Source organism: Carassius gibelio, chromosome B7 (genome assembly GCF_023724105.1).
Source record: "Carassius gibelio isolate Cgi1373 ecotype wild population from Czech Republic chromosome B7, carGib1.2-hapl.c, whole genome shotgun sequence".
NCBI classification, from domain to species: Eukaryota; Metazoa; Chordata; class Actinopteri; order Cypriniformes; family Cyprinidae; genus Carassius; species Carassius gibelio.
In genome coordinates, this window is record NC_068402.1 from 15,398,086 (window position 1) to 15,425,777 (window position 27,692).

Sequence of the window (27,692 nt, forward strand, 5' to 3'; positions counted from 1 at the left end):
ATTTTATTTGTTAGAGATTGTGTTTTAGGAGATTTTCTTATCTTTCATAATTTTAAAATAAATATATGGTTAAAGGCCATTTTGGGAGTTAAGCCAGGTTTCATACAGAGTGAAAATATAATGAGATTTATTTATAAAACATAGACTGACCATGTAAATGTTTATAAGACAGATTTGGGTAAAAAAAAAAAATAGATTGGGTCCCATTTTATATTGATGGCAATAAGAAATTGTTTTAAAAATGTAGGCTACTTAAATCACTTCTCCGAAATGTAAAAGGCATCCTTTTTCATGGAACGCCCCACCATAAGCCTAATAATGAAAGATGTTTAAACTTCAAGCTGAGCAAGAGAACGAATAGGATACAGTCTTTAAGAAATATTTGAAAAGCTGGTTTGATCTGTGATGCTGTGCTCAAGTTTGTAATCAATAAATGACCCTCTCATGTTTATCACTTATTCCTCGTGTTCCTGAGCTCTCCAATAGTGAAGCACCTAATTGGTCTCTTCTCAGTTCGCTTAGGCCCAAGAGGAAAGAGAGAGCATTGCACTCACACCAAGCAACACTCACTCGGTACTGGTCCTCTCCTCTCCTCGCATCGCCTCTCCTCTTCCCATCTCTCCCCCTCTCCTCAACTCAAAAGCAAAACAGATGGTGGAAAAGCAGCACATCTGTCCTCTCGCTCTGCCACGATAGATCGCATCGAGCTGGAGTCGAGCTTGGTCATGTCCGCGTGCGAGAGCTGCTAAAGATCCGGTGTGTTTTCTGGCTTCGCCTTTCACAACGGCTGCCGAGGGAGGACCGTGCGTCTGTCTGGGTTCTCCAACGAGCGGAGAAGATGGCCGCCATTAAGATTTTAACCAGCGCGGGGCTTTTCTTGGCGGTTTGCTCGCTGGTCTTGTTGGTTATAGCCATCTGCACCGATTACTGGTACGAGACGGATGCCCGGCGGCATCGCGAGCGCTGTAAGAACTACGCAAACAAGCGTAACGATCCCGGATACATTTACATCTCAAATCACAACTTGCCTCTCCAGATGCCTCCGAAGGGATATGAGAAGAAAGCGACGGAGGCGCGCATGAAGCGGCACGCTCCGGCTTCGGCGACGGCCATGGAGTCTCACTGTAGCCGCCAGTTCAATTCCACGATCTCCGGTCTGTGGAGAAAGTGCCATCGCGAGGGCTTTGACCTGGAGACCGAGGATCTCATTTACAAAGGTGAGCTACTCACTGTTTGGAGGTGCTTTGAGAGTCGTTTTGTTTTGAAGCGAACGGATGTGCACGTTAATTTAGGGGTAAATTTCCCACGACTGTTATCAGGGCACTTGGCCATTGGGTTAGGTCGGTTCTTCATGTTTACACCATGCCTACATGGCATTAACCTCCGCTTAGTGGCATTTCCTTTATGTAATGTTGCTATGAAGTTTAGTTGGGATGCGATATCGACGGGAAATGTGAAAGGCCCGATCAGATCTCTAATGTCGCTATCCGAGGTGCTGAATGTGTCCTGTGTGAAGAAGGTTGCTTTTATAGTGCGAAAATTTGCACTTACAGACTATTTAATTCTGTATTGCTATATAAATGCATTAATGTATCGATGGAAAATTAGTATGTCTATGATAATAAAATAGATCTAGAAAGAGACATGGAAACCAGAATGGTGTTTACACCATACTGATTTGGCAGAGTTATTACATGTGTGTGTATATATATATATATATATATATATAATTTTTTTCCTTGCAATTTCAATGACAAATAAGGATGTCTGAGATGATAAAAAAAGAGATTTTGAAACCTGAATGTTGTTTACACCTTACTGATTTGGCAGAGGTATTAGATTTTTTTTTCAACTTCACCATGAATCAAAGTCATTTTTGTAAGATTCATTTTAATTTATTTTTGAATGGCATATCTGAACAAAAAGAGAGTTTCCAGATCTTTATTGTTCTCTCTTTTTAAATGTTTTCTACCTTGAAGTAGGCAGTTCAATAAAGGAATTTTATTTATGTTTTTGAAAATCAATGTTTTCTCTGTTTATTTTATTCCTACCAAAAAGCACAAAATCACAGAAAGCTGGTTCATATTGTTTGTTTTTAAAAGAGCATGTTGTCATTGACTTTGTGATGACAATGGAAAGTTTAAGGCTGCTCTGATGCTGAATTATTTACATAGAACCAAAGCAACACCGAATGTGTTATGTAATGTATGTATTCTAAATCTCATGTGATCTAAATGCTCAGGGTTGACTACAATAAAAACAAAAATAAATTACAGGAGGAAGGACTGTGAAATGCAGTGTTCAAGTGTGAAATATAAATGCAATACCAGCAAATATGAGTATTGTTTTTTTTTTTTTATTCTTATGATAAAGAATGTCTAGACTAGGCTTTATAGTTTATCAGATATTATTATCCATAAGATGATTAGATTTAAGTAAAATGATCATATTTTACTTATTATTATATGAATACTGATCTCACATATAAGAGGCTTACAGCACTCATCTCATTTGGTACAGTATTCTTTGATAAAGATTGCATTCCACATTATGTTCGGGCCTTAAATATTAAGTGTGAGCTTTTACAGCAGCCATTTCTCTCGCGGATTACAGAGAGAAGGAACGCTGCTCACTTGACCATATCTTCATCAATAATTTGTTCATTGATTTTCCCAGGTCACCCTAAGTGGCTCTGTAGATGTCATGAATGATGAAGTAGTGATGGTGTGCAGCCACTCCAGTCAGACTGTGAGCCAACACCCAGAAATACATCACTTCAAGATTTATAGTCCAGGGTATTCACCAACCCTGCATTATCAACACAGTTATCTTTGTGTTCACATAAAGCAGCCAGAACATTGTCCTTATCATCCCACATGAATATATTTGGTCCTAAATTTAAAAACAGTACAATATAGATATTTACATGACCAAAATGTTAACAAAATAATATAATAACTGAGAACTGTAAATCCACCAAAGCAAACTGACAGTGATCCTTAGAGAACTGGAACAGTTCCAGCTAAATCCAATGAAAATAGTACGCCATATGTCCTCTTATCCAAATGTAAAATGCTTTAAATATATCAGAATGCTTTAAAAGGCTGAATGAGACTAAATGTCAAAGTGCCCCTATTATGGATTTTTGAAAAATACCTTTCATGCAGTGTGTACCAAAGCTCTAAGTGAATGAAAACATCCTCCAAAGTTTTAAAACTAAAAGTGCACTAAGAATAAAGTTAGAGTCTCTTAAAAGAAAGAGTCGACTCTGAATCATTGAAACTAGTCATTTTTAAAATGAATCCCAAGTTGTTAAACATTAGCATATTGCTCGCCCACTTTTGTTATTTTCCCCGTTGTACCTTTCATTACCCATAATAGGGGCACTTTAAAGGTACAGTTTTTAGGACCTGCCACTAGAGGGCGCACTATCAAAACAATAACAATCACGTGGTTTGATGACGCTAAGAAGGAGCCTGGAAAGATGGGATTTTTTGTGTTCTACCCAACCGCTGACGGCCATCAAATCAGATTTAACACGAGTTCAATGATTTGCGTTAGTAGATTACATACAAAGTCAATGCAAAGACACAATCAGACTATGGATCAGACGCATCCCCGCGCGGGTCTAGATACGCAATCCCCAGCATTTGGCGTGTGTGCACTATTATACTAATCTTGTTGATCATTATAATAGCATACCTTTTCTGTAAAGATATGAATCAAAACAACTCACATGTCAAGTAATACACAGACGAGAAAGGCATCTCTGTTGAAGTTTGTCGCCAAGCTACTTCCGCATTTGTCCACAACACTGTTGTCATGTGGTTTCTATGTCCCATACAGTAGGTGGCGGTATGCACCTGATAAGCCATGGTTGCAATCTTCCATAAAACTAAGAAGAAGAAGAACTAACGTCATTGACAGGCGACTGCACTGCCCCGTGTCACTGTTTAGAATGGGAATTTTCTAGTAGTTGAAAACATTAGCGATATTTTTAGTAATCAGCTGGACAAAATATATAACACTAGCCTAGTGGTCTTTGGATATTTTACTGCAAATATCTTACAAATTGTACCTTTAAGTATCTTTAAAGAGTAATCTATCACAATAGGAGCATTAAAATTAGTAAAATATAAAATTCAAATTTGATGTTTTCAAAGAACTGATCTGCAGGGCATTCTTTTATTTTGTTTTAACACCAATTAATTTGAAGTCTCTTTGTAGTTTCCATCGGATCACAGATATTCTTTTATGTTTTTCATTTTTTACACAAATAAGAGGGAAAATACATGCTTTTTCTTCAGCAGAGGATGAACAGTTGAGTGCGCAAAGTGTCTTTGTGACAGATTTTCAGCCTTTGATGTGTCTGTTTGTGATTATGACATAGAACAAGCTGTCACAATATATTTGACGCATAGATATGATAAACATGACACAATGGCTCGGCTCACGCACAGGGTCTGTGCAAATCACTTCACCACAGATCTGTACAGCAACAAACTCAATGTCTTTTGTGTCTTTGAGTCTTCATAGAAAACACTTCAACAAATCAATTTAACACAGTCCAGTTTCTTTAAAACTGTAATTAAATGGCTGCTCATCCTTTTCTTTATCCTTGACCTCTCCTCTCTTGTTTTGTCTAATCTACAAGAACAGCAATTGGCCCAGCATGCTTCTAATGACAGAGAATCCAGTAAACCAGTTTTAAGCACTCAAGTGCAGCATTTGTGCTTTATATTCTGTGGTGTATAAATCATCTTTAAACTAGGCATTTTGATGTAGCAGGATGTGGTCATGCTCTGATGGATTATATTGAGAACCAATTTGTTGTGTTTTAGTCATTCCGTTGACTGATGTTGCTGAAAGCAAGTTTCTGCATCATCAAATCTCTTAGAAGATTATGTATGATTGCTTTTAGTGAAGTGTAAACGGGTGATTAATATCATCCTAGATTAGCTCCCAGCACAAGTTCCCTAATATCCTTCAGGTTGAATTGATATACTATGTTGGAGTTTTTGTCACTCACTTGTGACTCAGCGTCCTGGTCTGGATCTGGGTCTTGGCTGACGGTCTCAGACAAAACCACATGGTCTTAAACAAAGGCTGTGTGTCAGCCTCTAAAATGTAAAATCCTTTTGACTTAATTGTCAAAGTTAGAAGATTTTTACAAATATGATCATTTTTTATCACTTCTTTTTTTATGTAAAATGTATCAGTTTAAAGGTCTGTTTACAAAACATGTTCAAGTTCTATTAAATGAAACTTTTTCTTTTGAAGGAATATTATATGATAGAAAACTTTGGTCTCACTTTGACCCAACTGGCCAGCTAACAACAAATGAGGTTTTACAGTGGCAGTGACAATGTACAGAAAATTTGAAAGTATTCAAAATAAAAGTTTAATGCTGAGAATCTATGGAAGCCCATTTCTGCTAAAAAAATTTTTTTTTTTAATTGCAACATTTTATCCCATAATCAGACTTTGTTTCTTGAAATTCTGAGAAAAAAAAAGTCAGACCTATATTGTATAGCTTTGTACTATATAGAACTCTTTTCCTTGAAATTCCAAGTTTGGGTCTAAAAGTTAATATTTCACAGTTCAGACTTTTTCCACCATGGAATAAAATAATAATAATAAAAGGTAATTGACACTTTACTTGCAATTGTGTTTTTATATCTCACAAATCATACTTTATTTTAGTTATTATAACACAATTCTGACTTTATATGTCTAATTATATAAAAAATACATCTGAAAAAAAAGTCTAAATTGCATAATATGGACTCAGAATCACAAGAAGATGAAAAAAAGGCTTAATTTTGAAATAAAAAGTTGTGATTTTTATTCCAATGCAGATTGGGCCTCCATAGGAATCTGAAATAAATGTAGGCTGAGAAAGTTTCCTCTGTCAACAAGGAGGCAATCACAACTATATACTGCAACACAGCTAAAACACTGAGTGATATAGAGGCATCCAAACAGAAACCCACTTTATGTCTTTCATCACCATCACCTAGTCTAACAACTGGAAGAGTGTCAAACCATACCACGCACGTTGCAACACTTATGAATAGAACATGAATGCCTGCTCTGATTTATGCAAATCAGTCCCAGACCAAATCATCAGCTGGATGAAAGCTAAAAATAATGTTGATGTGGGGGAGAACAACACAAAGTGTACCTTGAATAACCCTGTGTAGCCTGTGGCAACAGAAATGTTTTCGTTATGCAAGTCATTGCAACTTTTCACGCTATTTGATTTATATTTTAGGTTTCTCTGATAAAGATTTGAATTTTTACCCGATTAAGCCTGTTTTATGTCCAGAAGGAGGAAACCTTATGAAAGAAAATGACTGTAGATGGTTTCAGTTTCATGAAGTGCAAGTTAATTATTCTGAGGTTTACACTCGCCTGTTCAGGAGTCATACAATTTTCAACAGTGAGGAAGGCAATCAGCACTAGACACACACTCACACTTATGTCATTCGCGATGACACAAAATCTCACTGGGCCAACCAAGTGCTTGTCTTTAATAAAAATACTGTGTAATGTTATACTGCTAAGGAATTGCAGTCTTCACTTTTTTACTGATGCATAATGTTTTTTTGTTTTTTTTTATTGGCATATTTTTTTAAGATAAACAAACATAACTCTTCCCTTTTAAAATAGTAGTTTTGCAGTCATAGGCTTTATTTCAGTGACATTAGTACAGTCCAAATACTGAGAGATTTATAGACAGTATTAAAGGTTTCAGTGATGTAGGTTTGGTTTACAGTCTCGTGCTCTAATTTTACATGAAACTAAAATCAATGTGAAATGCAACTGTGACATTTATGACCCTGTGCATTTGATCATGTGCACCTAATTGCTCTCCAGGAAATAGATTAATTAAAGTGAATACATGCATGGGCCTCTTGTGGCATTTTGTGATCACAACAGACCTGCTGATCCTCAGGAGATTAAAGCCTTGGACTGATTTGCTTTTCCTATACAGTGACTGTAAATGTCATTAAAGAGTATACTCCTGTACAATGTTTGATTCAATGTTTTGTTCAAATAGGGTTGATTCAGAGATGCACCCCTGTGACGTATCATTACACCTCTTCAATCCTGCCTCGAAACCTTCCTGTCAACATCACCAAGACCATCCGGCAAGATGAGTGGCATGCCCTGCGTGAGTCTGACAGTCTCTTTATTTACATGTGTCAGATTTACAAAATTCACGTCTTGAGGTTTGAGCTGCTCATTATTGCATAAACAATTGTGTCTGTGATGTGCTTGTTCCAATGCAATATTTATGAAACACATGTTTTTTCTTAGAAAAGATTGTAATTGATCCTTGCCTAGTTGTAGGAATATTTTGGTAAAATATGATACTTCAGTGCGTGACCCTACAGAGGACAGAATGGATGGATGTGTGTAGAATGGATGGATGATACTATTGTAACTCTCCTATGCTTGACATCGTACATAAACACTTTCCGTCTACCTAAACTAAACATGATTCATTATTTCACCAAAAAGGTCAAACATTTTATATTACCCGGTAGCCTTTACTGACAAATAGAATACTCACTGATGTGAATATTTGAGTACTAATTCATTACGATTACATTTTTAAAATGACAGTAAAGACATTTATAAAGTTACAGAAGATTTCTTTCTTTTTTTAATTCAGACTTCCTGTTTGTCCAGAATTTTCCACAAAAATTTTAATCACCACAATTGTTTTAATATTGATACTTATTTTTGAATGGTAGTGAATTGACAAATGATTTTATTTTAAGGTGTCCTTGTTACACATTACATGTAAATGATACATAATTCCATGCAAGTAACCCTAAGCAAACCCTAATATGTAGTTTAATAATTAATATAACTCAGCACTTAAATGTATAATTACACTGTAAAAGACACCTTAAAATCAAATGTGACAAATTACTTTGTTCAAGATATATATAATGTGTACAAGAAGTAATATGCACAGAAATTGATTATTATTATTTCCCTACCCTTTTTCAAATTAATATTTAATCTGGCCCTTGTGTGGCCAAAAAATGATGTGCATTGAAATGTGCTTTTTATTTATAAATTGTATAAGGTAAAATAGTAATTCCTGCATTTGTAGTAATGTGAAATAATAATAAAAAGGCCTTGATGAATAAAAGTAAAGCATTGAGGATGCAAAAGTAAATATTTGACATGTAATAAAAGTCATCACTAGATGCTTACAAACCATGAATTGTATTAAACGAGGCTTAATGTTGGTGTTTTGTGCTGCAGATCTGCGGAGGATGACAGCAGGTTTTGTGGGCATGGCTGTCTCTATCATCCTTTTTGGCTGGATCGTCGGAGTGCTTGGATGCTGTCAACAACATGATCTCATGCAGTATGTAGCTGGACTACTCTTCCTCATGGGCGGTAAGATACAGAGTGTGTGTTTGTGCGCGTGTGTGAGAGAGAAAGAAGTAACTTTTTTTTACTTCAACAAGGTGCTTTGAAAATAGATCAAAAGCTTTGCATCCTATATTTTTGTGATCTAAAAAGAAAGGGTGTTTCATGAGTGTTTGATGATACATGTCAAGTAATTTCCCCTGACAGGAACCTGCTGTATTATCTCCCTGTGCACGTGTGTGGCTGGCATTAACTTCGAGTTGTCGCGTTACCCACGTTACCTGTACGGCCTTCCGGAGGACATCAGTCATGGGTATGGCTGGTCCATGTTCTGTGCCTGGGGCGGACTGGGTCTCACCCTGCTGGCCGGTTTCTTATGCACGCTGGCCCCTTCTTTAAGCAGCCCCTTGGCCCGCACCACAGTCCACAAATCCAGGCATGAAAATGGGACTGTGTGATCCGAGACTTCTGGAGCAACACTGCAGCAACATTTTCACCAATGTATACAGCGTCTACACAAGGACAAAGCATCTGGCCTATTCATCATCATGCAGTATACTGACTACATCATTTCTCTTTCCATGTTCATATGACTCTTGAGCTCTTGTTGATCACCGTTGTCAACACAACTTGTGTACACCGTCCATTTCTTTAAAAGGTTGAAGCCTGTAAATGGCCTGAACACTGCTGATAAAGTCAAATGGAGACACAAGCACAGACCTACGAGCATCTTCCACAGTCTCACATGTCTCACTCTGGTTCTTTTTGGCACAAAAAAAAAACAACAATGAAAATGTTCACCGCTCTGCTTCATGACGAAGAAGCAAGCTGGAGGCGACTGTCTTCTCTCCAAGAGGATAAAATGGTGCTCTCTTTTCAAAATCACACAACTGCACAGAAATCTTGACAAAGACAAATGCACAGGTTTTTTTATAGCTGACTGACGGTGTGGAGGATTGTGAGTCTGGAGTGAAGAGGGGAGCAACGGAAAAGAGAGAAAAAAGTATTTCTGTCATTCAAGCTTTGAGAAGCACATTTCCCAAGGCCTCAAAGAGTCTGTATGTGTAAAAATACTTTGTTTCTTCTAGATTTCAGGTCTATTTGTAATGAATAATGCTTGGGGTATAAATGGAGCCTTTTCACTCTTTGTTATGATTGTAACGATCCATTTCATGGCTAGCTGTTTTGAGGAACCTGACCAAATTTGAAGAATTTCTAGCCTGTGAATCACCAACTTAATGAAAATGTTTTGGGGGTATTTCTGAACATCACTTCTCATGAAGCCTTATTGCTGTTAAGAGCACAACGTGATTAGAATCAAAGTTAAACGAGAGCTCAGCACCTTCCAAGCACAACTGAATGTTGCTGAATACTCAAGATACAGTTTTTAAGTTTTTACAGTTTCACAAGCAAGATTTTAAAGGAAATTCAGTGTTGTTTAGCCACAATAAGTGAAGATAGAAAAGCGTTATGTACAGAATTTGACTGAAGATGATGACAGACCTGAAGGTTTTATTCTAGTAATAATCTAGTAATATCTCTTTTTTTTAAGTAAGTGTTTCCACATTATCATGAATAATTCATATTGATTCTTCTCTCACCAATGGATATTATTTATTGAGGATGCTACTTTGAAAAGCACAGTTTCCATAAATCATTTACCAATGCCTCACATGTCTTTGCCAGATGTACATTCAAAATCTCTTAGACCTCCACGGATCCCAGATCAATTCTTGAGCACAATGAACTGACATTGATATTCACGGTGGGATGAAACGCCATAGATAATGTAAGACTTTAAAGATGGCCAATTCTGTGGATGTATTCCAAGTGCACAATGTGGGAAATAGGAATGTGTTCGGAAATTGTCATTTGAGGGAAACTGTGGAGTCCAGTCTTTTTTAGGGTAAAGCTTACAGCTGATTGGCACAAACATCTGTCAAATAAATAAAATAAACAAAGCCAAAAGAACAAATCCCTTTAGGTGGATAGGAGAGTGTTGCATTGAGTGGGACCTTTCTGATGAACTGCAGATAAGGTATTGACTGAAAATATAGTGGCAAACAAGTAATAAACACCACTTGGGAAAAGATTTGTGATAAACGTCTGGAATTGGGAATGTTTTGGGCAGGATAAAAAAAAAAGAGCATGGGAAAAAAGCTTTTCTAATAAAAGCAGCTTCAGGTGTTTTGTCATTTATGGTGAGATATGAGAGACGTTTGTACAAAAGCTGCCATATTCTTTGACCGTTGAAGTAGCACAACTTTTTTATTTATTTTTGATTATGAACTGTTTTTACTAGTTCATTTCATAATTACAACTGGAGAAAACAAGTATCATTGTCTCGCATGCCATCATATTGATTCATTTCAGTGTATTTAGATTCTGTCAGGTTTTTTTTATGATTTTATTTTATGAAATAAAATGTAAGTAGCATTTCATCACGAGGGACATTTTATTTATATATCATTCAGTTTATTTATTAAAATAGTTTTGAATGTTCCAGCACACTTGGACTTCAGGTGCTAAATGAACTAAGAACATGCTTGGTTTAAAAAATGTATATAATAATTATCCTGCGTACATGAATGGAAGCATATGAGGCAGGTGGGTCAGGTTTAATACACTTTCTATTCTACACAAATTTCCACATAGAAAGGCAATATTTTAGTATTTGCATTACTGAAAAACAGTTGATAATTTGAAATGGGGCACCCCCTAGAGGATCTTTGTGGAACATGTTCACTTTAAACCCTCATTTATAATACACTAAAATTAATTTGTAAAGTCAAACAATCAGCATACAGCACCCATAAATCAGAATGAAAGGTTACAATAAAATAAAGATAAAGTAAACCAACATTGGCTTCCCAGTAAATGATCCTGACCTTTTAAAATTTAACATAAGAAAAAAAAAAAAGGCAAGATGAAAAATTCTTTATATCTGTAAACAAAACCCAGGAGATACAGTATGAGATACCCTGTAAAAAACATATGGGTCAATATTCTTTTGTGTCAGGTGAGATTTTACAATGAACATCAAATAGTGACCCAGCACATTACCAAAATTTTATCTTACAAAAGTAAAGAGAATGTTCTTTAAAAATAAACTTTCAAATGTATTAATATAATCATGTACTGTATAGATCCACCAGTATGCAACATTAACATGCCTTGGGCTGAATGTAAGCAATTTTATGAATATGCTAGCAATTTTCTTTTAACTTGCAACTTTTAAACTTTTTTGAGTCATTACCCAAAAGATTGAAGACCACTGCCCTGAAGAAAGATTAATTAAATTACAAAAAAAAAAAAAGATCAAGCCACCTGGGCTGCTTCCCTCCTAGAAAAAAAAAACCCTGCTGTTGATTTAACAGAAGTAGCATTTACTGTCACATTACTTCTTGAAGCGGGAATGTGTACCCACGACCAGATAACTGTCCCGGGACAGCTCTCTCTTGACTGGGGACCTGCCGTTAGGCTTGCAGGTTTTGGTTCGAGGCCGAGGGATCTCAGTCATCTTACAAGGGTCATGCTTTGACAAGTAAGTAACAAATGTCTCCCATCCACCGCCAACACGAACCATGGCATGTTTATCATTCAGCATCTGTAAAAGCAAGAAAGCACAAGAGAATGTTCCCCATCACAGCTCAAATCAAGAATTGTTTTTAATATAATTCCTACAGTAACATTTAAGGTGAAGGAAATTACTTTTGAAAATGTGTCAGACTCTTTTGTTTCTGCCATTGATGTCTTGAAAATTATTGCAATTCACATACAATAATAAAAAAAATGGTTATAAAATATAAAAAGTTACATTTATCTGTTTTATTTTGTTGTTTGTTTGTGTTCTTAATCTTCACACTTTATATCATCATATTGCATCTGAAGCATCTGATGCTATTCACTGATACTGTTGTTTTCTTCAATACATTAATGCTAACTTCAGGACAAAACTTTGTTGTGGTGACGATGCAGTCACAGTATTTGAATCACTTGAATTTGTGTAAGTAATTAACACAAAACAAATACTGAAATACTTTTCCCAATATGATTATCATTTTAAACATGTCTATGAAAATTCAGCATTAAATATACAAAATGTAAACAATGATAAATATTCATAGTTCAAGAATGAAAATGGAAAAAGGATAAAACAAAATGTGCACATAAAAGACATTTGACATCTACACCTATATATATATATATATATATATATATATATATATATATATATATATAGGCTATTTCTTTTTTTTTTTATGATCTTCCTAATAACCCCTTCCTTCCTCATAAAATATTCAGTCTGCATCCAATATGCAGCAGATCCGATGAAAGGCAAATGATCCCCGCCAGTAGAGAGAGAGAGAGAGAGAGAGAGAGAGAAATCTAATTAAGCCTAATTAAACTGAGCACCAGCGCACGCAGGACAAATCCACACACACTAACTTTTCAAACACACACACGTACGGCGCTTGGCGTGAACCTCGCGCGCTGCCACGGCAACCCCTCCAGAGCAAGAACAAGAAAAACGAAATAGAAATGCATTGAAACTGAGAACAAGAGCACAGGAAGGGTCACGTCTCCAGAGAAATGTGTCTCTGTCCCCTGAGCCACCGACAGTCATCTATTCCCTCCTCCCCTCCACCTTATCAGTCTTGGCCCCCTCATTACAAAGCTGTTAAGCTGCTGGTAATACAACCAGATGTATATGTTCTGTGCCTCCCTCTCCAAACCCTTTTAGCTTGATGCATCCTAATAGAGGGATATATACACGCGCGCACGTGTGCCAAGCAGGGTAATTCTAATTACCACGTGGTCTGATCAGTCTCAGCTGTTTTCAAGCAGATTAAAATGTCAAGGCTGACAGAGGAGGTGAGGGCGAGCGAGAGTGAACAAATACACGAGAGAGCCCGTTTAAGAAAACCCCGCGTCAGTCAAACCTTTATCGAATCTGACATGTACGTAAATAAAACAGTGCCGAATTAAAGTATACATTACGCATTAATTCAGTGATAGAGTGGAAATTGTAACGTGTTAGTTAAACGCTATATGTTTGTTCTGAAAAAAATGTTGACAAATTTCACTCTCTTTCTGCATTATTCGCATTTACAAGACTCATTCAGCCTCTCATCTCGTTCTCATTATATATGATGACGGCGAAACTGATTTGAGCCTTTTTCCTCGACTACTGAAAAAATAACGCGATAAGAGTCGAGAGCGTCCGTGCTGTTTTTACCGCACTGACCGCTAGATGGCAGAATGTAGCTTCTAAATCCTTCGTTATTTGAGTACGTACACATCCGCTTGGTAGGACAGAGCTGTTTGTTCAAACCAGCTAGTATGTGTGTACTAACAAAACTGCATATTATGTGCACACCTTTATTTTAGTGAAGTGTAACGTGTGGTAAAAGAAATGGCCGTGAAGGATTACCTGTACTCTGTACACACAGATAGTTTTTTAAAGCACATCAAACAGCTACAGAAAAGTACAATAACAAGACCACCAGGGCCTTGTGGGTCTGTTTTGCTTTCTGCTTCCCTCCTCAATCCACCTGGATGAGATCCATATCTTAGACTTAATTTGCCTTTTTTGTAGCAACAATGAATGGTGAATATATGCTTAATTACTGAACAGTTAAAGATGCAAGATAAACGTAAGAGTGTAGCCAAAATACATGGATGCATAAAAAGTGCTATAAAAGGATGTAAACTCTTGTTTTAGTTTTCATTTAGTGTAAATGTGGGGTCCCTATAAAGGAGAGATTTGTCAGATAAAGGTAAACGGCTTTTCACTGTCAGTGTTAAAATGGAATTGTGCTTTCAAGTCCGAGATGAAGAGAGAAGTATTCATGATCCCATTAACAACCCTGTTAATGACAGACATGGCATGAATCCTATTTATTAATGATTCGCCACTTCTTCACCCCTTCTGCTGCACAGCTCAGCTATTGTGATGATCTAATGGATCTTCCTTCTTTTTCGTATTATCTCAGGATGTAACAACAAAAGTGTGAGAGAGAAAAACCATGAGAAATGATATTAAAAGCTCCCCTTCTTTTTCTCTTTGAGTGCTACAGTAAGCCTCTCTCTCTCTAATTGGATCTCTGACAGAAAGCGGCTGCTTTTCTTCCTCAGCCACACATACTCTTGCCCTAAAGGATTTGTCTGATTGAAAAATCATAAAAGGGAGGGCTGGAGCCAACAAAAGCGAGGCTGTAAGACTGAATACATTCACACTGCTAATGACTTGATCAATCACCAGCATATAGATGAATTCTGCTTGTATGGCAAATTTTGCCATCACGAAAGTACAAAGGTGCCTTTTAACTCTTGCTTAAGAGGACCTGGTGACAATCATTGGTTGCTAAACAGAATCATCAGATTTTTTAAGTTCTCCCCTTCAGCTGAGAGACTACACACAAGTGTTGACTTAGACTTGATCTATAAATGTAAATGTAAATGTTTGATTAGTGTTTCCACACAGAAAGAAATTAAAAGACAAACGTCAAAATGAAAAAAAAAAGCAAGGTAAGTTCTTATTAATGTTCACAAACAGCTTAATGGCTATTAATGTGACAGTAAACACTTACATAAAGTAAGCGTATTCTAAGATGCTTAATTAGGCATTTAATGAGTTTGTACCAAATGAGACAAGGTTGTAAATCTGTTAACAATTCAACTAATCCCTGTAGGGTTTAGATGCATTTGCCCTTTTTTCAGCAAAGTAAAATGCACAAGCTTTTAGGCAATTTGTGTTTTAATATAAACAATATTCTATGTGTATTTTCAGTATGACTGGGCATTTTATTATTGTGTTGTTTCTTGTGCATTATTAGTGTTCTGTTCTGGTATATATGAACAGACTTTTCAGCCTTGATCCTAGACATTTGTTAGTCTGAACCTTCTTTTTCCCTATTCAAAGGTGTGAACCTTTTCTTCATGTTGCCAGGCAACACCAGCTCCCATGAGGCTTTGCCTTGACAAAGTACTGTGTTCTTTCAGGTTCCAAACTAACATTTGTTCTTCAAAAGAAACATTGAAAGCACGGCAGAGCTTATTGACACTTTGATGCTTATAACAAACAATGAAACATGATTTTACATATCGCATCATATCTTTCAAAGGAAACCATACAAATGTGGGCAATTTTAAATAGCAGATAACATTTTCCTTCAGCTAAAGAAGGCAATCTGCGGTGAAAAAAGCATTTCATACCCTGACATAAAGGACTTTGTCTCCGACACGATAATGGCCTTTTGGCTGTTTCTCAATGCAGAATTTGACTGGACATTTGCATGGTGGATCCTCTGATATCTGCCTCACCTGAAAGAAGGCAACAAAGAAAACATGCTTTTGCTTATGAGCGTGAGGTCATGCACCAGTACACCAAGGATTGGAAAACCGCATACAGTATATAGCTTAAAATACTCACAATCTCATCCAGCAGGTTAGCGCTGCTCTTTTTCCCACTAGTCTTCACAAGGCCGTTTGATGGTGTGGGCAGCGTTGATTTGACGGGTGTCCTGATGGGTGACGGTGTTCTTGGTGGAGTTTGCTGAGGTTCTGACTGGGTGTTCGAGTCAGAGAAGATGGACGTGCACTCTGGGGGAGGGGTAGGGGCCAGAGGAGGAGAGGGAGAGGGGTTCGGAGGAGAGATGGACGAGGGCGTTGAGACTGGAGGGGGCTCTGGATCAGGAGGGAAGAAAACAGGTGGGGTGGAGGGAGACGGCAGTGGTGAGGCGAAGAACATGGTTGGGGACAAAGACTCATCTTCCTGTTTCTCAGTCTCTGTCTCGAGCTTGACCAGCGCTGGCGGCTCAATGCCATACCTGAAGGGAAACGTTCATTCAGTTCCGACTGAGAGATGGTTACAGGACGATGACGTGACATAAACAACTTTAAAGGATCAAAGGAACTCACCTCGAGGCAATCCTCGCAAGTTGCATGAGACACAGGCACACATCCCTGGGATGCTTCTGAAGAACTGGTGAAACACAAATATTGTCATTCACACAAAAAAAATCCTCAGAGGCCTATGATGTCAGCTCAAATGATGTCAACTACTGTACCCTGGGCGTAACAATGGACAAAAGAAAATGGCTTTGATAGACATCAAATGTCTGTTTGCTTTGGGAATCTTTGCATGTGTCCATTCAGATAAATAAAATTAAACGTTCTCAAATAACAGCATTATAACCCTGTAAAGTGAATGAAGATGACTGTTAGGGTGACCTCAGGTTTGTATCCATAATCGTACCAAGGAACAATTTTTACTTCCTATTTTTGAAATAAAAAAAAATCTATAATACTCAACATTTTGTTTTTAAATATGTAAACACTTTGACATTGACAAGTTATTTTTAATAGGAAAAATAATAATCTATTAACTATAATAAAAATAATAATTATGTTTAAAACAAGAAAAACATTTGCCATTTTTTATTATTTCAAATTATCTTATTATAAATTTATTATTTATTTTTCTTACCCTGTTAGTAAAGAATTTTCTTCTCACTAAATCTGGTTTAATTTTCTGAAAAATATTTATCTTGTTTCAAGGATATTTTGATATTTTTACTAGAATGCAAGGCAGATATACTGAGTAAAATGGCTATGATTTGTCTTAAAGTTAATAGCCATACTAAACGCTGTAGAGGATTTTCATCCACTAAACTAACAACAGCCACATAAAGTCATTAAAATATGTTTGCATGAGCTTCCCAACCCATGAGCCTTTGCAATGCAGACGCAAAACTTTGTAGTCAAACCTTGCAGAGGTCATAGTGATACTGTATCTTTGTTGTGCAGTGGAAAGGGGAAAAACTCAAAGACACTAATTTGAGGGATAAAAAGGTTGTTGAAACTTGTATCATCAAGAACAAAAACAGAAATCTGTCTCCCTTACACTCTGACAAGGTTTGAAGGTGTGAATCCTTATGAAAACAAAGAAACAATGGATAAATCCAACATAGCCCCATGTTGAAAGCTATGATTAATGTTGGCAAGATTAACCGTCCTAATGAGAAGGTATCACTGTAGACTGGTTTGAAGTTTAAAATAAACATAGAATGTTCATTAATGTCAAACAGTTCATGAAACCCATTTCAACAGGCATGTGCATACAGTATATAAAAGTCATGCACAGGCACAAATTTAAATCAACTCTGATTCTGTCACTGCAAATATCCCTCGGGTTCTAAGACTATAGTATTTCAGCCCCTTCTCAATGTAATATGACCTACAAACCTGTAAACCTACCAAAACTAGGAGACTGATAAAAGGGTTTTGTTGTTTTTATAACAGTTATCGACTTATCTCATTCTTGAACGCTATGTTATTTTATCTATCCTCTTAAAACCTTTCAAGGCGCACTCTTTTCCTTTTTATCTATTATTGTACTATATTATCTATCTTTGACTATTTTTCCATTCCCCATTTTCCCCCTGACCTACTGTCCTTTCATTTCTCTTTCCTTCTCTTTCTCTCCATTATTCTTCACAGGGTGATAGACAGCGGGGGCCAGGGGTGTGAAGCAGTGAACAGTGGAGTGACACAGATATTGATACTGCTTGTCTATTCAGCAGTTCTTTAGGGCAACAGCCACACAGGACAACAGCCTGCATAGACCGAAAGTAAGGCCTATTGTAACTGGACATCTCACTTAATGATCTCAAAAAGTGTAAAAATGAACAAGGGAAACATAGATTTTTCTGTGCTTAATATCCATGGTCAGATTTCTCAGGATTGTTGGTGAATCACCTCACAGAATTATGACTATTAAAACCAAAGAATCTAGTCGTCTTAATCACAAAGGCAGAATATATCAACAAAGTATGCACAACAAAAACATTTAAACGTCTCATGATAAGATGCTGATTTGAGTACTCACCAAGATCTTCGGATTCAAACAGATGTGACTGCTCCACTCCAATTTTACGGCACCAGTACAGAAAGTTAGCTGTATTGTCTCGAGCAAAGAATGATCCAGAGGCTGCATCAGACCGCCAGCGAATCACACACCGAATAAAGGGCTATGGGACAAAAAAAAAAAAGAAAATAAATATATCTCTGATTAGCTTAGTATGTGTTCATTTGAATATTTAACAATATGAATAGCACAACAGATCATTTATTTTTCAAAAAACATATTGTTCAAAAATAAGCCCTGCATCATGTGTTTGAAATTTGCTTTATCCTGCTAGTGTTAGTTAGTCTCTAAATAGCTGAGGGAAAAAAACAGATACTGATGCACCTCCACAACACCAGCATGGAGACACACACACACACACACACACACACACACACACACACACACACATATCTGGTCTGCTATCCTTGTGGGGACTCTCCATAGGTGTAATGGTTTTTATACTGTACAGACCGTATTTTCTATCGCCCTACACCAACCCTACCCCTCACAGGAAATTTTCTGCATTTTTAGATTTCCAAGAAACTTCATTCTGTGTAATTTATTAGCTTGTTTACCCGTGGGGACCTCAATTTAGGTCCCCACCGTGACACGAGTCCCCATGAGTCTGTGTGTATTCAGGTTTAAGTCCCCACCAGAATAGAAAAACAAGTACACACACACACACATACACAGGTGAAGGTCAATGTCAGAGACTGAAAGATTGCCAGGAAAGCAGTGATATATGTTGTGTCTCATTTTGAAGGCTGAGCCCTCTGGATGTTACATTTGTCGGCCGTATAAGTCAAAGAAAACTAACCATTACATTCCAAAGTACAAAAGACATTCCAGCAAATCACACCTCATGAGGAATAACAGTGCATTTTATTTCTTTTCTGAAACGAGACATCTTCGATGATGTATGCGGCTGACAAATGGATCTTCTTTTTTTTTAGATACAGCTAATTAGTGAGACTAAAGTCCTGGCAGTGACATAAATACAGATGACGTTGAAACACTATTAGCACTAATTCACAATAATTAGCACATAATCATTGATCAAACTACCCATAAATGTAATGTTTAATGCTATAAGCACCTTTTCATTGCTGGCCAGAACCATCTTCTCCTGTAGCGCCTCTGCAAGCTGACACAGGACGACACCATTGTCTAGTCTGTCCATGAAGTTATCCACTGTTATATCCAAACCTGTGCAGAGAGTGTTAAGAGAAACAAATGAGCATTAAAGAGGTCATAAACTTAGAAAACAGAATTCCCTTGATCTTTTAATATATAAGAGTTCTTGGAGTTATAAAAACATCCTGTAAGTTTCAGAACTCAAAACTATTTTGTTAGTATAAAAACAGCTTATATTGAAGCCAATCTGCTAAACCTTTGTGGAATGTACAACTCTATGATGCAATAGTGTGGCTAAACACCTTTCCCTCTGGAGAAGAAGATCAACGCCTGCTTCTACATCGCTGCCTGTTTAGCCCCGCCCACTGATAGGTAAATGATAAGAGCAACAAATGCAGGTCACAGAAGAAACCAAATAATAATCTTTTTTTTTAATAAAGTACTAGACTGCGTCAGTAAGAACTTGGTCCTTTGTTCCGTTCATTTTACTGTGGATTCATTTACAAGCAAGGCACAATTCGACTGAGTATTTTCTGAACACTATTGCTTTGTCTGTTATTACAGATCGTTTCATATGAAAACAGGACAGAAAATAACCTATTACTTCTAAATTATGTTTTTTATCCTGTATGTGGACCTCAGAGAACAGTACAAAATAATTTTAAAAAGGCAGTTTCATGACACCTTTCAGAGTGATCAACAAACTTCCAGTACTAAAAAGTAACGTTATAAAGGCACTGAATGAATTATAGTGAATGAACTGGTGGCTATAAAATACATTTTGACACTTAGGCTTACATACATTTCTCTAAAATTTTCATGCTTGTTGTTTTAACTTCCATACAAATAATCTTCTCCATCATTTATTTACCATTCTTTCACTACCTAAGGCAACTTGAAGATGCCCCCAAAAAATCCACTAAGTACACTCGCTCTGAGATTCTCACGGCGGTGCAGACACATTCCTGAGGCCTGGGTGTTAAGTACATACAGATTCAAACACAGCAGTGGTACCAGAGCTTACCATCACGGGGAAGGGGGAGTAGGGGGCCTGGGGAGGGGGAACACAGGAGGCAACGGCGGAGGGAAACCACAACAAAAACAGAAATCCTGATGTGCAGAATGACTGGGGCTGGTCATTAGCATAGAGTGGGGGGAAAGTGTGTAAGGAAACAAAGAGATCCCCTGCTGTCTGCCAACCACAGAGTCATAACGTTGCCCTGAGATCAGCAGGAACAGGAAGAGTTGAGGAAGAGAAGCATGTGTTAATAAGAGAAATCCCTCATCAGCTTCTTTGGTGAAAACAACAACAACTCTGATGTTGTATCACGTCTCATTTCATTTCTCAGGTTGTTGTGTCTCTACTGTATATTTAGGAACAACCAGCCTGTTGGCTTAAGGGTTTTGTAGTGTTTTGACCTTTTATGTGTTGTGTGTTGCTTTCATCAAGCCTCTTCAGCCCACAGAAGTAGTAAAAGGTTCTGACAACAAATAACATAGGTCAAGACACGTAGGTACACGTATAAGACACTCCTTTTGATAAAGGCAATTCCTGCTTTGGGGTTTTATCAGGGCATGTGCCATTGATCCAAAGTGCAGAGGAATTTAGGGATTCTATTAAAATGACTGTATGTAAACACGATGATATTCCTGATCTGACAGACAGAATAATCCTTGTTTGTTGGCTTGTGCAGGATTTAATCAGGATTTAATCAGCCGTGGAAAAAATGGTAACCTTGAGATATATAGACATGTGTTCTTGTTCACAAGAAGATTTAATAGAAATCTTAAATGATGATATGGCAGAAAAGCTGAAATGCAAAACACATACAGACTTCACTTCACATTTCATGTGTAGCTGTAGTTAGAAGTTTTCCGGTGTTAAACTGCCAAATGCAATTTTTGGTTGCTGTAAAAGACTCAGTGTTGCCCTAAAGTTTAAGATTTTACTACAATCAGCCAGTTCTGGCTAACTGCACTCCTACATTAAGGATTGTCCATATTCAGGTACTTCTCCATCCTTGTTGCTTGTGGTGGATATTTTGAGAAAAGTTTTTTACCGATACACTGTAAATCAAGGATGACCAATGTGGTTTGGTTATACATTTTTCTAAATATCTTCTTCTGTGTTCCACAGAAGAAATAAAGCCATACAGTCTTGAAATGACTCGAGGGTGAAAAAATGATGACTGAAGTATCACTTTTGGGTTAACATTGCTTTTAAGGACATTAGTTTACAAATCACTAATGCTTATGCAAATATGAACATGCTTTTATTTTCTTACCAAGGATTGTGTTAAGCCAGATGGCCAGATCTTCTTTCATGGGCAGTAGACTGGACTTATGCCTACACGCCAGCCACTCATTGTACTGGTGCAGACAGGAGAGGTCAGGTCCTGGTTCCCACCTGGGACTGAAGGGACAGTTCATTCTGACTCAAGTAGTGCACTGCTGGATAGAGAAGGAAAGAGGGCAACAATATCGTTAATTAAAGTGAATGTTGTTTCTAAAATGATAACATCTAGAAAACATCCAAAACAAACTGGCAGATAACTTTCTTATTGTTTTTTTGTTGTTGTTGGCCTTTTAATGTCATGTTTGATCAGTTTAATGCATCTTTGATTGATTAAAGTAATAATTTCTTTAAAAAAATTTTTTTAAATTAAATAAGTTTTAAATTAATCCAGATCAACTGCAATTGGATGAAATCTGTTACCTCTTTGAAGACATAATCTAGCATACATTTCCTCTGCAGCAATGGGCAGGCTGAATGGACTATTAAATATGCTGCACATATGAATAATAGAAGCACATCTGTTCTCTTATTGCTTCTGTATATAGGCCAGTGTGTGATTTTTACCTCAACCTACTGCTGGATTTACACTGTCCCTAATGATGCACAACTGCCACATTCCAACTGTTCTTTAAAACTGACCAAAGCAATGAAAGACAAATATCAACTTTGCTGACAGGCAAACAGGCTAAGGATGAGATAGGGATAATTGTAATGGCAATTAATGCTACTACAATTTTAAAGTCAGCTTTTTAGTCTAACTGATGCCAGGTATTGTACAAATTATCACCTGGATATGAAAATCTTCTGAAGAGTACAATTAGAATGAGGGAAGACTGTATAAATAAAACATTTTTAAAAATGTTTGGAAGTGTGCATTCAATTACTGTGCAGTGAAAACCATTAAGATTTGTCATGCTAGACTGGAAGGGAAAAAAGGGGCAAACATAAACAGACAAATACCAGCTCAGGGTAGGATTTAATGTAGAAGTCTTACTTCAATCCCTAGCAACTGAAGAATGCTCTGTCCTGTAATTTCCCCCCTATTCAAGTAACTATTCATCAGAGGGGCCTTTCACATGTAGAAACATGCCCCTGTTTCCCATAACTGCCAAGGCTTTGTAAGGCAGAGGAAGGAGAGCAGACACCTGCAGGGCAGATGTGTGCAATCAAAACAAGCGCAGAGAGAATTAGTGGTAAATGTTAGTCCAGACCTATTTATTTTACTAAAGCTGGATGAGCAGAAGCTATCGAGTGATCAGAGGGGCCTGATGTTGGAGAGCTTGCCAGGAGAACGTCGTTGAGGAAGAGGAGAGTAAGACACATAAACTCTGGGACATCAGGTGTTGTCCTCCACAGCACAGAGTGAGGGGTGATGAGATGTTATGTATGTTTAGAGTGGTTCCATGTGAGCAGGGAGAAATCATAAAGGAAGCTTTCATAAAAGCTCTACACCCAAGAATAGTGCAAGATCAAAAAAGAAAAGAGAAGCTTTGTATCAAAGGTTTTTTAGATACAATAGAAAATTGAAATAATACATGTGGCGTGATTAAAAAGAGGATACAGAGACAGCTGAAACTGAAACTGGGAGATGAAATCCTATAGTTGAGTTAATGTACAAATATCATGATGATACATCACTCCAGTAAAATAACTCCTTTTACTTTTTCTACTTAAGTGAAAGTACCAAAAGTATTCATTATCATAGCATTCATAGCGTTCATTATCAGTGGCGCAGCTTGTCAGTTAACAACGGCTCTGTTGGTCGTAACAGTGAGCGTGATTTCACCAAGTACAACATGTTCCTGGATCTATGTGAAATCACTCACCTGATGGAATTTACAGCTGATTAGAGAACCGACTTTACTGACGAGATGCGCATTAATTATCGGCCGATATTTATCGTGCACCCCTAATTAATTTATGAATTGAACATCAGTGAAATAGTGAAGTAAAAAGTCACAAATTATGCTTTAGTAAATTAAGTGTCCCCACAATGAAAATAATATATAACACAAAAAAAGGACAGATGCTTGAACAATATATATAAATATCCATTTTTTTTTCCTGATGTAAAAATTGGTGCCACCATTTGTAAATTCTATGGGTCTAGCTTCCGGTCTCATTTGCGACCAGCTATTTTTAGCTGTACAAAACAGTTCATTTTGCTGCTCAATATTAACAATTGATGTTTCCTATCATATTATTTTAATCTGTTATCTTAATTAAGAACACACTGGTTTGTACTGCAAAGAGTTTTACCGTTTACTGCACGTTGTTATTCTCCTCGCTAATGAACCGGACATTGAGGAAAAAGGTGGATACTGTACAGTAAAAATTCTGTACATCAATACTGTACACAATTATATAAATCTAGAGTACCATCATGGCTTTGACACCACAATTCCACAATTAGTTCAGTAACACGCCTGAACAACAGGAAAGACAATCAAACTAAAGCATGATATATCATCTCATCATCACAGGGATCTGCCAATCAGATGGAGGTGGACAAGGATGATGTGGAAATGTGCAGAAGTAATAGACAGAATTGTCAGAATGAATGATTAAATAACAGCAAAACATAAACAGGCCTTGAACTCCAGGCCCTCTAGTGTGTCAATGGCTGAAGCTCTTTAACCGATGGAGCATGGGAAGCCCACACAACAGGATTACAGCACACAGGTGCCACATTCACACCTACACTGCAACGTCGCCAAACTCAGATAGGAGGAGAGGAAGAGGTCTTCATCCAAACCCACAGACAAAAATACGCTTTATGTTCATTCACACACACACACACACCAAGATGCACGTAACACTAAAACACACACATAAGGACTTACGCTCCAGTTCACCGCCGAGAGATAGGTGTGAACATTGCTTAATACACACTGACACAAGACAACACATGAGATACAGAGGATCAGCTGCACCCATCCAATTATATTTTTCATGCAAGCTCCGCATCAAACAGTCAAATTTCACAGACTGTAATTGTCATCTACTCATGTTCTGGTTGATAACTTAGTTAAGGCTGAAAGCTCATGTATAGGTATACAAGCTAAAACAGATCCAAACTGCCATACCAATCTAAGTGTCAGGTTCAGGGTACGTCCAGCACAATAAATCACATTCCTTCTGGCCTGGTAGACTGGCTTCTCTTACCTCTGTTAAATTACAGCCATGAGTTAAAGTGGAGAAAGGGCTTTATATTACCATACATAATACTGGGTTGACAGGCAAAATGTAGAGTACTTGTTCTATCAAGGAATTTGGGTGTAAAGATAAGATCTCTGCTTCAAAGCATGTAGAAGAACACCCAAGGCATCTAATCTACTTTGGAGAAAATCCATGAATAAAAACAACACAGAGGCTGTATTTTATTATGGCATGTCTAACTGAACTTCAGCAGCAAAATATAACTGAGAATGTTTGCGCACTCAACAAATTTGACTACAACAAAGGTCTACATTTCAGTGAAACTTGAGAGACCACCGTAAGTGGAACACTGCTTATAGTGAGTGGATCAAAACCACAAACAGAGTGAGTGAAACTTGCAATTCATTGGGGCCATTGGGAATGTGGAGTAAAATTAGTTGGTGTGAAAGATGAGCACCCTCTGTATCTAGCAAACTGTGTACAATTTGCATTAGGTGATCAAATACAAGTTTGTGACAAGTTTGGCCATTGCACAAGTTTGCTTAGAGGGACAGTTCACCAAAAAAAAAAATTGACAGTGCAATTTACTTGTCAGTCAATGGGACTGTGTCAGTGTCATGGTCCAGAAAGGTATCAAAGACATTGTCAGAATAATCCATCTGCAGTCAGTGGTTCAATTAGAATTTTATGAAACGATGAGAATACTCTTTGTAAGCAAACAAAACAAAAATAACGACTTTATAAAAAAATTGGTCTCTTTTGAATCACCGTAGCGCCATTTTGAAGAATATTTCCTGGATTCAAACTGCGTACACTCTTCTGTGTAAGTTTTCAGTCCAATCAAAGTGGTAATACACGTAGAAAACATATCCTTGTATTGTGGCTGACACTGAACAGCATATGCAGTTTTGCATTAAGTGGATGTTCTCCAAAATGGCACTACGGTGGTGCAAAGAGACAAAGAGGAGACAGATTATTAAATAAAGTCATTATTTAAGTTTTCTTTGAGTACAAAAAGTATTCTTGTCGCTTCATAACGTTATGGTTGAACCACTGATGACAGAGGGACTACTCTGATTTACTCAAATTAGTAAATGGGACAGTCACAGTCCTCCCGGTTTTCATCCAAAATATCTTAAATTGTGTTCCGAAGACGAGTGAAGCTTTTATGGGTTTGAAACGACATGGGGATAAGTGATTAATGACAAAATTTTCATTTTGGGGTGGTATTACTCTTTAATGTGTGTTCATCACACTCATGTCTTCAAAAACATGTATGACTTTCTTTCCTCCATGGAACACAATAGCAATTATTTTTAACTGATAGCCCATACTGGTCTTTTTAATATAATGACGTTAAAAGGGGTACATTTAGACTTTCATGAAATGACCACGTGCCTACGTTTTATTCTATTCTTCACAGAAAGCAAATGACTTCAAATGACTACTAATATACCACAAAATATAATATAATAATACACACAAACTTAGAATATAATGCATTATGGTTGACTTTTATGGTCATCTTTTATTATATGGCAGACAGCAGCACAAACTTTCTTCAAAGCTTTTCTTTTTTGTGGTCCACTGAATATAGAAAGTCAAACATGTTTGGAATGTCACGAGTGTGACTAAACTATTATATGTTTCATTTCTGCGTGAACTGCAAATACTGTCTCGTCTTCCAGTCCTCATTACTGAGCACTACCGTGACAGTGAAACTTTATTAGGCAGTAATAGGTGCCACAAGTAAAACAAAAAAATTAGGCAATAACCTTCCCACGCTCACAGAAAATATAAAACCTTACTGAACTTGTTTCTATGAGTGCAGAGTTAAGATTACAGATAAAGTCCTGTCCTGATGGTAATACATTGATATTATTGCTGTGTAATTTTACATCATAGGCTACATCAAGCCTGTCACGAAACATTGACAATGAAGACATTTTCAGCAACAGTTAATTTATACATTATATTTCTTTGGCTATCTAGCCAAAGATAATCTACAGATAACGACCTAGCCAAAAGAAGCAAAAGAGTTCGGTTTTATGAAAAGCCATCTGTAAGATATTCAAAACAACTTAAAATATATCTGGGCTCAGATCGGTAACAGCAACCACTCTAACGTGTAAGTACTGATGAATTTGTTGACCTTTGCAAATAAATAAATAAATAAATAATTAAGTCTATCATATTAAATTACAGTTTTATCTATTTTCTGTGCTATACATCTTAAGACAAAAACATGAGAGCATACAGTGCTTACCTCTCTGTGTGTCCTCAGCAGATCCGCCAACAATGTCACTGTCAAAACTTTCACTCTCTGCCCCAAACGCGCTCGGTGTCAAGTTGCATTCACACACTACCTGCGCAAATTCATCAGTGGCTTCGTGTTTAACAGTCATTCATATTTTTGTAGTCAGCTATACCAGTGGTTGCTAACGTATGTATACAAATGTAATAAAGATTCGTCCAATTAAAAAAAAAAGTTTTTGGGAGCAGTCTCTCCGATGTCTTTAGGAAGAATACTGTGGTTTAATAAACACGTTTAGTCATCTTCAGCTGATATATTTCTTCATTATTAGCAAAAACGGTAGAGTAGGCTAGCATGAAAGTCATGTAGGCTACATATATTTTCTTGATTTTCAACATTTTGCGATGCATTATCAAGAAATATTCTGTTTTTTTTTTTTTTTTTTTTTTTTTTTTTTCAGTGGGATGAATTTGAATAAGGGCTATGATATTTCTGTCCGATGAGAAGATAAACTTCCTCTGTTGTTTGTTTACCCACCT

The 27,692-nt window shown here is 37.1% G+C and overlaps 2 protein-coding genes across 3 annotated transcripts; one reads left to right on the forward strand and one right to left on the reverse strand.

Moving 5' to 3' along the window:
* Window positions 1-156: 156 nt before the first annotated feature.
* Window positions 157-10,838, forward strand: LOC127961175 (transmembrane protein 178B-like). The gene is made up of 4 exons (XM_052560163.1): window positions 157-1,217; window positions 7,064-7,177; window positions 8,287-8,424; window positions 8,605-10,838. The coding sequence occupies exons 1-4, from the start codon at window positions 434-436 to the stop codon at window positions 8,853-8,855; spliced, it is 1,287 nt and encodes a 428-aa protein (XP_052416123.1). The 5' UTR covers window positions 157-433; the 3' UTR covers window positions 8,856-10,838.
* Window positions 10,839-10,999: 161 nt separating this feature from the next.
* Window positions 11,000-27,300, reverse strand: LOC127961176 (growth arrest-specific protein 2-like). Of its 2 annotated transcripts, none has more exons than XM_052560164.1 (8): window positions 27,166-27,300; window positions 21,730-21,895; window positions 19,407-19,516; window positions 18,290-18,431; window positions 16,321-16,384; window positions 15,833-16,229; window positions 15,616-15,723; window positions 11,000-12,004 (listed from the first exon to the last, which is right to left on the reverse strand). In XM_052560164.1, exons 2-8 carry the CDS (start codon window positions 21,872-21,874, stop codon window positions 11,795-11,797), a joined length of 1,176 nt encoding a protein of 391 aa, XP_052416124.1. In that variant the 5' UTR covers window positions 21,875-21,895; window positions 27,166-27,300; the 3' UTR covers window positions 11,000-11,794. The 2 variants fall into 2 exon arrangements, with proteins under 2 accessions (XP_052416124.1, XP_052416125.1); XM_052560165.1 differs by having other exon boundaries at window positions 21,730-21,892; window positions 27,166-27,263.
* Between the last annotated feature and the right edge of the window lie 392 nt (window positions 27,301-27,692).

Coding starts and splice junctions, on each gene's coding strand:
- LOC127961175 (XM_052560163.1), top strand. CDS start 434: ATGACCCTCTCATGTTTATCACTTATTCCTCGTGTTCCTGAGCTCTCC. Junction 7,178..8,286: donor AGATGAGTGGCATGCCCTGC/GTGAGTCTGACA, acceptor TTTGTGCTGCAG/ATCTGCGGAGGATGACAGCA. Junction 8,425..8,604: donor ACTACTCTTCCTCATGGGCG/GTAAGATACAGA, acceptor TTCCCCTGACAG/GAACCTGCTGTATTATCTCC.
- LOC127961176 (XM_052560164.1), bottom strand. CDS start 21,874: ATGAACTGTCCCTTCAGTCCCAGGTGGGAACCAGGACCTGACCTCTCC. Junction 19,517..21,729: donor CTGGCTTAACACAATCCTTG/GTAAGAAAATAA, acceptor CTCTCTGCACAG/GTTTGGATATAACAGTGGAT. Junction 18,432..19,406: donor TTCTGGCCAGCAATGAAAAG/GTGCTTATAGCA, acceptor TTTGTCCCATAG/CCCTTTATTCGGTGTGTGAT.